This window comes from Panthera tigris, chromosome B4, assembly GCF_018350195.1.
Source record: "Panthera tigris isolate Pti1 chromosome B4, P.tigris_Pti1_mat1.1, whole genome shotgun sequence".
Lineage (NCBI taxonomy): Eukaryota > Metazoa > Chordata > Mammalia > Carnivora > Felidae > Panthera > Panthera tigris.
Window position 1 is genome coordinate 40,387,660 of NC_056666.1, and position 13,192 is coordinate 40,400,851.

At 44.4% G+C, this 13,192-nt stretch overlaps 1 protein-coding gene across 1 annotated transcript in view; it reads right to left on the bottom strand.

Annotated features, from left to right (window-relative positions):
• Positions 1–13,192, bottom strand: part of ANO2 (anoctamin 2) — a 318,443-nt gene that overhangs the window by 219,840 nt on the left and 85,411 nt on the right. The window contains exon 7 of the mRNA XM_042993671.1: positions 11,410–11,461. Coding sequence (XP_042849605.1) covers positions 11,410–11,461 — 52 coding nt within the window. The remainder of the gene's footprint in view (positions 1–11,409; positions 11,462–13,192) is intronic.

Sequence of the window (13,192 nt, forward strand, 5' to 3'; positions counted from 1 at the left end):
ATAATCAAGGGGAGGAGTCCCAAGTGAGGAGTGGGGTGGGGGATGTTCCAAAGCTACAAAAGGGCTGTCCACATGGATAGAGGCTGAAGCATCACAGGCGGATGGAGCTCTAAACTAGACCGCACCCTGTGCACTACCCTGACCCAATCAATCCCTGCACTCACACCCATGGTAACCACAGCAGCAACATACACCCTGAAGACAGCCCCCAGCCTGCCTGGAAAAAGTTAAACAGGTGTTGAAATCTCTGCTGTGCTGGGCACTGAGCACAGCAGCCGAGTGTCTGACAGCATTAAGCTGACCACTTGGACTCAGGGGTCCTGCTGCCAGATCCTCAGGAGGATCTAAATCACTGGAGGTCTCAAATAAAGCTTCCCTTGCACCACGTGCCTGGAACAGGCAGCTCACTTCACTTGTGGGATGTTGTCTGCCCCTTGTTGTGTGTCTCCTGAAGGCTTACAAGGTACCCAAGGTCAGAGAGCATTCTCCCCTCACCTGTATCTCTCATGGCACCTAGTACACTGCTGGGAACACAGAAGGGATAATGGTGGGTAAGAGTAACCAGCCCCATGGCTAAACGTATCGCAGTATCTCTTCCCATTTATCACAGGCACCATCTTCTTCACTACTCCAATTTTCTATGGCAACCTATGCTGATGAAGAACCTTTAAACTCTAGTCAATTAGTCCATTTCCTAGAGAGGAAACCCAACCAATGGTTCTTTGTCTTGGGGCCAATACAATTCAGTTCATCACACCTGAGTTGTCCCAACCCAGATAACCAGAGCCCCAAAATGCTGTACATGATGTGTCTCTGTCCTCCAGGGCTGTGTACCTCCTTTTTCCAGAGGGCATCAGACGGGCGATTCCAACCAGTGGCTGCTACACAGGGAGGCAACAGCACATAAAAGAAAAAGAATGGGGAGGGTGGGGGAAGCAAGTTGAAAATAACTATTCAGCCACAACTTCACCCAAGAATGGGAACTGCTTTGGCCTCTTGGGTCACCCACAGACTTCAGAAACCAAGATCCTACCCCCAAACAAGCATGGAAATCAGTTTGAAAGAAGAAGAAAATAATCAAACGTTTTTTAAAAAGGAGTCTCTGCTTTGAAAACTGAAATTCTGAATTTTTTCCTCTCTTTTCAGCAAAAATGAGCTAATTGGTTCCATCATGCACCATTCCATCTGGCCATAATGGCAAAGCTTTCTTCTTCAGGATCACATCTAGTCTTTCCTCTCTGCTCTAGACCCAGGGAGACAGAGAAAGAGAGACCTAACCACTCATCCCACTGCCCCCAGAAGCAGGGCCAGCAAGACGGAGAAAGCACAGAGGACACTGTCCTGTCCCTCTCCCCACAAAGAGAAGCAGTGTCTCGGCTCAAACACAGCACAGCTCACTAGGGACCCCCTCACTGATCCGTACGGTCCCTTTGAGTCACTAGGTTCTTCATATTTCTTGTTTTTAGAACTATGATCCCTAAAGGAAAGGGCTCATGCTTCCCCTCTGCCCAACGCCAACCACAGCTCTACACAGACTGACCCGGCCAGGCCTGGCAACGCTGTCCCTTGGCATCATCCATCCAGAGGGTCAGGGCCAAGGAACAAAGCAGGGTGGGCTCAAGCTCCAGGACTGGTACCTAAAACATACACTTGGAACACAAAACCCGAGGCCTAGCATTTAGCTTCCAGGACATCTCTGGCTTCCCGGACACAAAGGATCAACCAAAGCACAGTTTATGGTAGGCCTCCCAAAGAGAGCCTCATTAAATCTGTGAGTGCCGCTGGGTGATGGGGACTGCGGCTCTATTCCCTCCAGGCCAAACTCAAAGAAAACTTTCATCCAGCGGGACAGGTACTTAGAGGGATGGGGCTGAACTCTTGAAAACCCATTTGGTTTTGATTCCCCCCAGAACAGGGACCAGTCCGCCCGGCATCTGCTTTCATCCCCCTACTCCAGCCGGACGTAAATCTAAACCAGAGGCCCCAGACGGTGCATTTAACAGAGACTATATTTACCCATCACCAAATTGTCTTGACGTGTGCTTAATTACTTAAATGCCTTTAATCCCAAGCCTTTTCTTCTAACAAAATATAAACCAGTTCAGCTGGATGAATGATAAACCAGATGTTTACAACACACAACACAGTCTGGCTTTGGTCAAAATAATTAAGACATCGTCTCCTGAGTGGGGAGGAGAGAGTCCCAAAGCGTACATTTGTTGAAATGCTCTGACACCAAAATGTCTATGAAAATGTAGTCCCATCAATCTGTAATTTTCTGTCCAAGAAAAGGCAGCAACAACTTCCATACGAAAGGAGTAGAAAAGGTGTCTCTCTCTCCCTCTGACGTGGTCAAGGGGGCTTGTGACTCTCTCCACAGTAAAGTGTGCTTTAAAAGGCATATAGCCAACAATACTGCAGTAATGCTGTATGGTGACAGAGGGCAACTGCGCTTATCATGGTAAGCACTGGACCACGTGCACAACTGTTGAATCACGATGTTGTACACCTGAAACTAATAGAACGCTGTATGTTAATGACACTTCAATTTTTTAAAAAAGGCATTCCATGAAAGGGTGAATTTGCAGAGCCCTGGCAGGTGACCTTACATGATGTTGATTAAGGAGGCATCGTGGCGCTAAGGAGGCACCACCAAGTTTCGCCAGGCCAAGCCCACTCACACTACCACCACCATGCAGAACCCAAATTCATGAATATATTCGGTCTCGGAACACTGTGCACATTCGTCCATAATCCCTTCACTTCCAGAGGTGAATAAGAGGGAAAGAAGGTTACAGAAGGCACAGAAGAAACCCCCACAAATATAAATTAGACCATCACCAAATGCCAATCCACCCATACTTTTTTAAGGTCAGTAACCCTTTCTTTACCTTATTATACTTGTTTTTACCCTCCTGCCCATCCTTCCGCCACAGGACAAAAAAGGAAAAAAAGAAAGTCCACAAGGCCCTACTGCTGGCTAGGACAAAAGGGACTGAATGCTAAATGTCCATATGACAAATGTTAGAAAAGTAACAGCAACAATTAGGCCCTTCACAAAGATGACCTGGTTATCATTGGGTACTTCAGAAAACCAGTGGCCACATCCCCAGAGGACAGAGCACTCTGCATGATTCTTTCCAATTCCCGGATGTGAATAGAAGCCTGTGGCAGCCAGCCCAAAGTCATCTTTATCTAACTTTAGAGTTCCTAAGAATCACCTCGGTAGCTTGTTAGAAATGCAGCTTTTGGAGCCCTGCCCCCACCCCCCCAGCCGCCACACACACACACACACACACACACACACACACACACACACACACAGTCTGACTCGGCAAATCCTGTGTGGGATTTGGAGAGCCAGGGCTTTCCGAGGTACACCAGGGGTTTGGGATGCCAATGGACCATGGCCACACCTAAGCAATGTCACCCAGGGCTTCAGGCAAAGGAATGATGTAGGAATGCAATCTTTTCTCCCAACCATGCTAGCCAGTGGTCCTGAATCCTCCCTGCCCTTACCTCCCCCTCATTGTCTTCTCCCATGGTCTTTGAGGTCCGTAAACATCATACCACCTCAAGTCCTGGCTATGGCCCAGGACCTGCTCAGTGTGACTTTATAGAAGAGCCAGTCCCCTCTCTAAGCCCAGCTGGCTCTTTTTTTTTTTTTTTTAATGTTTATTTTTGAGAGAGAGAGAGAGAGAGAGAGAGAGAGACAGAGATAGAGACCATGAGCAGGGGAGGGGCAGAGAGAGAGGGAGACACAGAATCCAGAGCAGGTTCCAGGCTCTGAGCTGTCAGCCCAGAGCCCGACACAGGGCTTGACCCCACAAACTGAGAGATCATGACTGAGCTAAAGTCGGATGCTTAACCGACTGAGCCACTCAGGCGCTCCAAGCCCAGCTGGCTCTTATGGAAAGGAGACCATGTTGTTCCTTTGAATCAAAGTCTATGAAATGCTGGACCTGGAATTAGAAGCTTCAAGCACACTGTGGGGTCTCTATGTTACAAGGGGAGAAAGAAATGGGTCCAGTGAGGGAATGTGACTTGACCTAAGTTTCTCAATTTGCTCGTCCCAGAACTGAAATGCCACCTGCTTCTCCAGTCTTGCTGGGCATGTGCCTATCCTCCTTTTGCTCCTTCTAGATACACACTCACCCCTTCTCTATCTGACATGAATGGGCTCCCTTGCTCTCTGGCTTTCCATTGGGTTCAGCAGGTCAGAGGGAATTGGGACCCCTGACCTCCTCCCTGAATAGTCACCTGCTTGTCCCAATGGGTCTCCTCTACTCAGTTCTGTCCATCCATGTTCCAGTAACCTTTCTCTCACCTCATGGATCTGAAGCTAGGAACAGCTTTACTGCTCTAATTCCAGGCATCCCCAACTCCCTATCCACACCTTTATAAATGGTATCTCAATATTTCTACCTTAAATTATCCTATTTTGAGAGTGTTATTTGTTCCTGTTGGGACCCTGATTCTCGGGAGTGGCTTCCATCATGTCTCCTGTATTATTTGCTCTCCTTGCATGCATCTGTCTTTCCAGACAGCCACGTGGCAGCCTATTTCCTCTTCTCCTCAAATATTACCTCATATGTAAGCCCCATAAGAGCAGGGATTTGTGTCTGTTGTGTCTGGTTGATTCACTACTCTATTCTTTAGATATGAATGACACATGGTAGATGCTCAATAAATATCCATTGAGTAAATGAATGGATGCTACACTGGGAAGACCTCAGCTTCCATTTCTCTGTGAAACCTTTCCCAGATAACTTCATCCATTTATTCATTAATTTAATTGAACTTAATTTAATTAATTTAAAGAGAACTGAAGAAGAGCCAGGGCACCTGGGTTCTAAATCTGGCTCTAAATCTCTGATCTTGGGCACCCTGTTAATTTCTCAGTTGTGAAATTACGTAATATTTGCTGACCCTACTTTGCACGGTGGCTTCAAGGATCACATGAGAAATAAGTGTGAAAGTGCACATGTGCAAGGGGTCCTTATTATTCTGGTTACAATAATACCTTATGTGTTCAGAGAGCTCTTATCTGCTTATCTCAGTTGTCACAACAGAGAGCCCAGAAGAAAGAAAAAGTACCTCAATCTCACAAAACCCATTCTCTAATGTTGCATGCCGTAACCACAGCAGAATCCTCAGACCCTCCCTCAATGCATTTTCTCTCTTTGCTCCAAATTCTAATAAGCTGCTTTTTCTGTCTCCCAAACAGCAAAGTAAAACTGAAACAGCAGAATTCAGAGAAGGAGGTTACCAGAGTCAAAAATTCAAGATATCACAGAGTATGGGGCAAAGAACCCTAACAATACTTTGGGAATCCTCGAGGAAACATTTTAAAAATTGATGGTATTTTTTTTAATTTTTATGTAATATTTATTTATTTTTGAGAGACAAAGTGAGAGACAGAACATGAACATGGGAGGGGCAGAGATCGGGAGACAGAATCTGAAGCAAGCTCCAGGCTCTGAGCTGTCAGCACAGAGCCCGACACAGGCTCGAACTCACAAACTGTGAGATCATGACCTGAGCCGAAGTCGGACGCTCACCCGACTGAGCCACCCTCAAAACTTCTGTTCTTAGTGATGATCCTGAACCATCCAAAAAAAGTTACATATGCATTTATATAGAAGATATACCTTGATCTATTCTACATAAGAAAGCAGAGAATAGCATGAGAGATTTTAGAAAAATTTCTGTACCAAAAGATGTTGCTGAGGATATTAAGAGCTAAACCACTAACCATACTCCCCTTTCACTTGGTTCAAGGTCAAATTTGCAGCCCCAACTGTAGGAACTACAGGCCCTTATGGTTTAAATATTTGTATTCCATTTCCCCCCTAGTATTGACATTCTATTTTAATTTGTGTTTTTCCTGGTTCTTATTTCTTTATTTATTTATATTATGCTGTTTTATTGTTTTTCTTGTAAGCCACCTCAGAAATTTTGTGGAACAAGACGGGAATATAAATAATTCCATACATGCAACTCATATACAGCTTCATGCTTTGCAAAACTAGGCTCTCAAAAAAAAAAAAAAAAGTATTTTCTACAAAGAAAAAAGTGATAATACTAAATGACCAGGAGTGTGTCTGAGTTACTATTATCTTTAGTATATTTTCCAGCTTTGATTCCAGTCTTTCTTATTTTTGCCATCTTCTAATTCCCTTTGTAATTGGGTACAATGGCAAAGGAATGAAGCTTTGTGAACTGGCCACAATAATGACCATATAAAAAGTAATTCCAGGGGTGAAGGATCAAGAAAAATACCTTGGAAAACAATTCCAAGCACTGTCCTGTTCTCCCTGTTCTCTTCTTTTTATGAGGCAGATTCCTCTGGAGGAATCTAAGTCAATTCTAGTCATTTGTGCTTCTCTATAAAACCAGAGAGAAGGGCAATAAAATCAAAATTTACCCCATGGCTCAAAGGGCCATATTATCTTGAGGCCTCTGAGTGTCATTACATTCCTCATTTTTTCTGATCTTCTAAGTAAGATGGTACATTGCCCAAAGAGCTTAAGGGGAACTTGACTTTCCAACACAGAAGACAAACAACTTGAAAATCAGCCTGGGGGTTCTCTTCTGCTGGGAAGCAGAGAAGTTCAGTCATATGTCCCTTGTTACAAAGCTAGTAAATCAGCAGCAGCTACTGCTGAACTAACAGACTTTTGGATGGGGGTTAGGGCTTCAATGTTATGGATCGGGGGGTGGGGGGACACAAACATAAAGTTCATAACAGGTAACTATTAAGAGGTTTGGATTTTATCTAAGGGAAATGTGGATCTATTTTGTCATTTCAAGCAGACCAGTGAAATAATCAGACCAGAAATAATCAGACCAGTGCATATCTGATTATTAGCTCACATGGGCTGTTAATTTTACGTTATAGGTTAAAAATGGGTAAAACTAGGGTTAAGAAGACCTTTTAGTGGTTGGGATAATAAATTCAAGAAAAAACACAGTTGATATAGAGTAGGATAATGGCTGTAAAGACTCAAATTGTGTCTAGGGGCACCTGGGTGGCTCAGTCTATTGGGCAACCGACTTCGGCTGAAGTCATGATCTCACAGTCCATGGTTTTGAGCCCTGCGTCGGGCTCTGTGCTGACAGCTCAGAGCCTGGAGCCTGCTTTGGATTCTGTGTCCCCCTTTCTCTCTGCACCTTCCTGGTTGCACTCTGTCTCTCTCTCTCTCCAAAATAAATAAATATTAAAAAAATACATAAAAAGAGTCAAATTGTGCCTATTTCATAGATGTTCACAAGACCAACCCAATAGCACTTTGTTACAGTTCCAGGCTTGAGAAATTAAGAACTAAAGTTCACTGAAATTTGGGGTACATGGATGAGAGCTGGGTTGTCCCCCCAAAGGGAAGTCTGTATTTTTTTGGTTTATGTTGTGCTTGAGGTTCCTTCAGAGCATCTGCATGAAGACACAGAGTGTGTAGTTAGACATTTTGTTCTGAGAATCTAGAGAAAATATAATTCATCACTTCATTTTTATAATGCCCATGCTTAAAGTACAGAAATCAACAATGGGTTCCCCCCACACACAACTGGTAAAATCTGCCAGATATTTATTTTTTATTTTTTAAAATTTTTTTAATATGAAATTTATTGTCAAATTGGTTTCCATACAACACTCAGCGCTCATCCCAACAGGTGCCCTCCTCAATGCCCATCACCCACTTTCCCCTCCCTCCCACGCCCCATCAACCCTCATTTTATTCTCAGTTTTTAAGAGTCTCTTATAGTTTGGCTAACAATAGGGCTTTAAAATTTATTTGTATAGTGAGTTGTTTAAAGTTTAACTTAAATTATATTAAAATAGCACTAAAGAAGAGGCTTTATAATATGTTAACCTCAGTTTTCCTTCATTTTCATCATTTTGTAAGTGCAGGAAAACTGAGGCTAACAGACACAATACAGCCTACCAAAATCTAACCAAATTTAGTAGAGACAGAACTTGAACTCATTTCTCCACGTTTCCACCTAGCAGAAGTACCTGGGAGTTTTAGGACCTAAGGTTCAATATATGTTAAAAGAAGGTAGGCTCTCCCTTCCAAGTCAAATGCCTATGAATCAGTGGCCAGATGGCTACTGCTTCTGTAGTAACAGACTTTAAAGATTCAACCTAATTCCACCTCTAGTTCACAGCATCCCAAAGGTATTGGATATAAGATTTGGAGCAAAGAAACCCAAGTTCTAGACCCATCTGACAATGACTCAGTATGTGACCCTGGACAAGTCACATGTCATCTCTGTCCCCATTTGTAGAATTACTGACATGCCAACTTTCCCCTGAGCTATGAAATGAATACTGGATAACTTATGTTGATACTTAGACACACACACATGGAAGTTAATTGCTTCCACCTCTGTGTTCCCTCTGCACTCTGTACATGTCTCTATAGTTGTACCTAGCAGATTAGCTCATAATTATTTATTTACATGACTGCCTGCATAGCTAAACTAAGAGCCCTCAAGGGTAGAAATTAGGTCAAATTCATCTTGGCATCTCTCAGTTTCTATAACATCATTTGACACAGACAAGGTGCTCAATAAATGTTTTCTGAATGACAAAAAAGAAATTTTTGAAAACTACTCAACACAACAAAATTCTTAAGAAGTTTGATTTGAGACATCACCAAAAAATTCATATCCTCAAATGAAAAAGAAAAAAACTTCAGTGTTAAAGTAGAGGATCCCTAATGGCCTTTTGACAACCCAGAGACGATCTCTCAAAATAAACTTCAGTTTTCAAGGACTTCCTAGTTTACAAGACAAACTAACAGCTCAGTCTTCCCAAAGACTCTGCAAGATAGATGTTACTATCCCACTTTACATCCAAGGAAACTGAGTTGCAGAGAATTTATTTGTCCATAGTTACAATTACCAGCAATCGCTGTGGGCTAACAGGCTAGGCATGTTTAATTAATTTGCTAAACCAAATTCATGGACTAGAATGTGCAAGGCAGACAGCTAGGTGCACTGGGGCATAGGAGATGATTCAACACACTTCAAGGACTGTTTGGGAGCCTAGGCCATGGACATAGCAATCAGCAAGAAAGAGACTGAATTTGGTGGGAGTTCCAAGGACAGGGTATTGGAAGAACCCATGGGACAGCCATGTTTGGTCTGGGGATGGGCATGGGGGGATGGGGGGAGGACATTCAGGTGAAGGGAACCATGTGAGCAAAAACAGAGAAGACAGTGGTCACAATAACAGGAAGAGAAGCAGGAGAGAGAGGAAGAGAGGGGGAATTAGAAATGGACATTTGATATACTGATTTTAAGGTTCTGGTGAACATCTCAGTGGAGATATCCATCTGTCAGTTGGAAATGTTGGGCTAGAATTAGTGAGAGAAGTGGGAAATAGAAATACATGGTTCCTAGTCATCTGTATACAGAGAAAAGTAAGGAGGCCAAGGGAATACGGAGAAGAAAACATCTAAAATCTAGGAGAAGGAAGAAGAACCAAAGAAAGTGTGGTCCATAAGGCAGAAATAGAATGGCAGCAGAGGGGCACCTGGGTGGCTCAAGTATTAAGCATCCCACTCTTGACCTCGGCTCTGGTCATGATCTCATAGTTCATGGGATCAAGCCCTACATTGGGCTCTGTGCTGTCAGTGCAAAGCCTGCTTGGGATTCTCTCTCTCCCTCTCTCTTGCCCCTCCCCTGCTCATACTCACTCTCTCTCTCTATAGATATAGATATAGATATAGATATAGATATAGATATAGATATAGATATCTCAAATATGTGTGTGTGTGTGTGTGTGTGTATATATATATATATATATATATATATATATATATATATTTTTTTTTTTTTTTTAAGAGTGGCAGCAGATTAGTACAGCAGTAGCACCTTCCTGGATATCAACTCTCAGAGGATGAAGGTCCATAAAGAAGGTGTGGAAGGATGTGTAGGAGGTTAAAGAAGAGGAAGACTAAGAAAAAGGCCATGAAATGTGGGAATTGGAAGTCACCTATGACATCTGAGGGAGCAGGTTTGGTCAAATTGAGGATGGTCTGACAGGATAAAAGGCAGATTAATGGAGCTGAGGAGTGAACTGGTCAAGAAGTGAGGTAAATTCAAGAATTTTGATAGAAGTCATGAGAAAATATAAAATACATTCTGAGATCTCTTGACTCTTCTGGTTGTCCTTGGAACCAAGGAAAAATGGCTGCTCCAAGTGGGGGCTTCAGTCCTTCCATGGAATCAAGCTGGGCTAATTAATTACCTCCCTCACTCATGTCCTGGCCTCATCAGCACCATGTTCCAGACAAACAACATCACATGCAAGACTTGACTTTAAAAAACTAGAGTGTTATTTGGGATTTTGTACAAGATGAATACATCAGCGCAACCCGTCATCATAAATTGCCCCCTCGAGAAGTTCTGCACAAGACTAAAGGCACTATCACTATATAAAACCTGTTCTAGTTCCTTCTCCAGGACCACTCCCTTGGTATTAAGGCAGCTTATGAGTCCCCCCGCAATACTCTCCAATGCTACCTTTATTATCATTAGCACTGTTGTGATTTCTTGGCTTGATTGACTACATTATTCACTAGACTTGTCTCTAAATGACTTTGAACTCTTTAACTCAAGGCTGCCTCAAAAACCAAAGATTTGCCACCCCAGAGTGTATTTTGAAGGAATTTCTCTCAAAGGTTTCAAAAGCCATTCTGAGTGCTGGTAGCAGCTCTGGAAAGAGCTCTGGCCTGCAGAGTGATTCCTGTGGAAAGGACGCGTGCTTGTGCTCATAAGCTCCCATCTCCACCTCAGCCATTTTGTGTCTTCCGCAAAGTCCTCCAGCATCAGTTGGCCTGCCCTATGGGCTCCCAAATGCTGACATTCCTACTGCAAAGACTAATACCCTCAAGTTTCAAAAACAAATCACTAAGGGAACAGATTCAGCCACATTTGGTGACAGGAACGCTCAACTCAGGAGCTGCACCTTCAGACTAACGTGTGACCTCTGAAAAGTCACCCTGCGGGAGGTTGGCTCCTTCACACATAAAGGGAGAAGGCTGCACTAAAGGGTCTCCGAGATGCCTTTCTTCTTAAAAACTAAATAAATAAACTAAACCTGCCATGTTTGGGTGATTATTAAAACCTTGTATAGGTTGTGGAGACAGGGATGAAGGTCTGGGAGAAGTTACAGCAATCTGGGGAATGCCCCTGCCCCCACAAGATGGGGTGCTGCTGCTCCTGGAGAGCAAGCAGGACCCCTGGCCCCGAGTGCAAACAGCCTCCCCTACTCCGTGGGGGTGTCTGTTTGTTCTGTTCTTCGTTGCCCCCCATACCCTGCAGCAAGCTGCAGAGAGGACAGCTCTGGCACCGTGGCAGCCCATCAGCACTGGGCCCGTGGGCGGCAGAGGGGGTCCTTACCCATTGTGTTGTTAGCCCGAGAACAGGCTGTGCGCTTCAGGATCTCATGCACCTGAAACAGACAAGAGCAGGGCTGTGAGCACCATGACCGTGTGTGCCACCATGGGAGGGGGCGGGCAGGGGACCAGGCAACTGGACCCACTTCCAGAGAGGGGGAAGCGAAGCATATGCCAAGCTCATGCACTGCACATCAAACCTGTTCGAACTTGAGTGCTTTGAGGAAGCAAAGAACCTAAGTCCCTCGCACGCACACTATCCCCTTCGCCCTACCCCGAAAACATAAAGGCTATATATGGACTGCAGTTACAGGAGGTAAGGAAAACATGCCAGGGAGCCCAGACCCACATGCTTCAGGAGGCCTTGGGAGGGAGTGTTGGGGCCAGAACGTCCAGGGAAGGGGAAGAGGAGGGTGTCCTGTCCGCCAACCCTGAGTAACGCCACGCTGGGGAAAGCCCGGGATGAGCAGGCTGCTGAATCCAGTTCCAGGCCCAGCTCCTAGCCAAGGGGTCCTGAGCAAACCTCCCTGAGGGCCCTGACAGTCCCTGGCCTTCTCTGTAATGGAGCTGACTCACAGAGCTGTTCTAAGAAAACATGAAAGTGCTTTGTAAACTCATAGAGGGCCACATACATCTTGCTCATTGTTACTATTATTTCTCTGTTTTTTTCCTGAGTCCTCATCTTGTCTCCCCAGTCAGACACTTCCTCAAGACCCCTTGTCTCGGAGCACTTCTGGGGCACATACCAGGCTCTCAGCCCAATGATGACTGTATGGCGAAATAGGCCAACAGAGCCCTGGACGTGGGACTTGCAGGGAAATGTCTCTCACATGTGAGGGAGGGCTGCAGAGGAAATAGTGAATGGCCAGCTAGTGCCCTCCAAAGGGTCCCAAGACTGTGCCCAACTATAAAGAGGTCCCCAGCAAGGAAGTCTGCTCTGGGACAAATAGCTGGGGTGCTAGGACACCTACAAAGAAGGGGCACAGGGATGCCGTATACAGATATAAGCAAGTTCCTCAGACAATAGTCCAGGGCAGAGTAGACCCCAAGACAAAACTCAAAAGGCTCTTTTCTACCCCTTCTCACTATGCAGGGGGGGACTAGGGAAAGGGAGAAGCTTCCAGAATGAGAGCTGAATGAGAGAAGCATGTTCCTGCATCATCATTCACACTCCCATATTCCAGCCACAGACCTAGAGTGAGTGGAAAATAAATAACTTCCAGCACTATGGTGCCCAAGAATGTTTAATTCACTTATAATACTGTGCAGTAATTTGACAGCAATAATAATTAGGAACAGCATTTATATGACACTGACTATTTTACAAGTACTTTGCAATTATTTGGTAATCTCCACAACACCCTATAACTCCCCCATAGACATGAGACCCAAGCCACAGGGCGATTTAAACAGCTTGTAATAGCATCAACAAAAAAATGGGAAGTTTATGCCTTTTTCCATAGGATGATAAATCATGTACCCATTTTAACCTTCCTAAAACACTAGCCTAAGGAACCTGAGGTGTTTTCTTCCCAACCTGTGAGCAAAGAGTCAGGGAGGGCCATGTTTTCAGTGTGCCTTAGAAATGTTTTGTAGCTTCCTCTAATCACCTGTCACTTCTCATCCTTCTGATCACCCTGCTGACTTGGAGTCCTTCTACTACCTGACCCTTACTTCTCCTCTGTTGAAACTTAAGTTCTTTCCTAGGGTACAATGGAAACACACTGCCATTGTTTCCACTGTGGCATAAATAAGTGAACAGCTTTTCTTGGGTCCCTCTTTTTCTC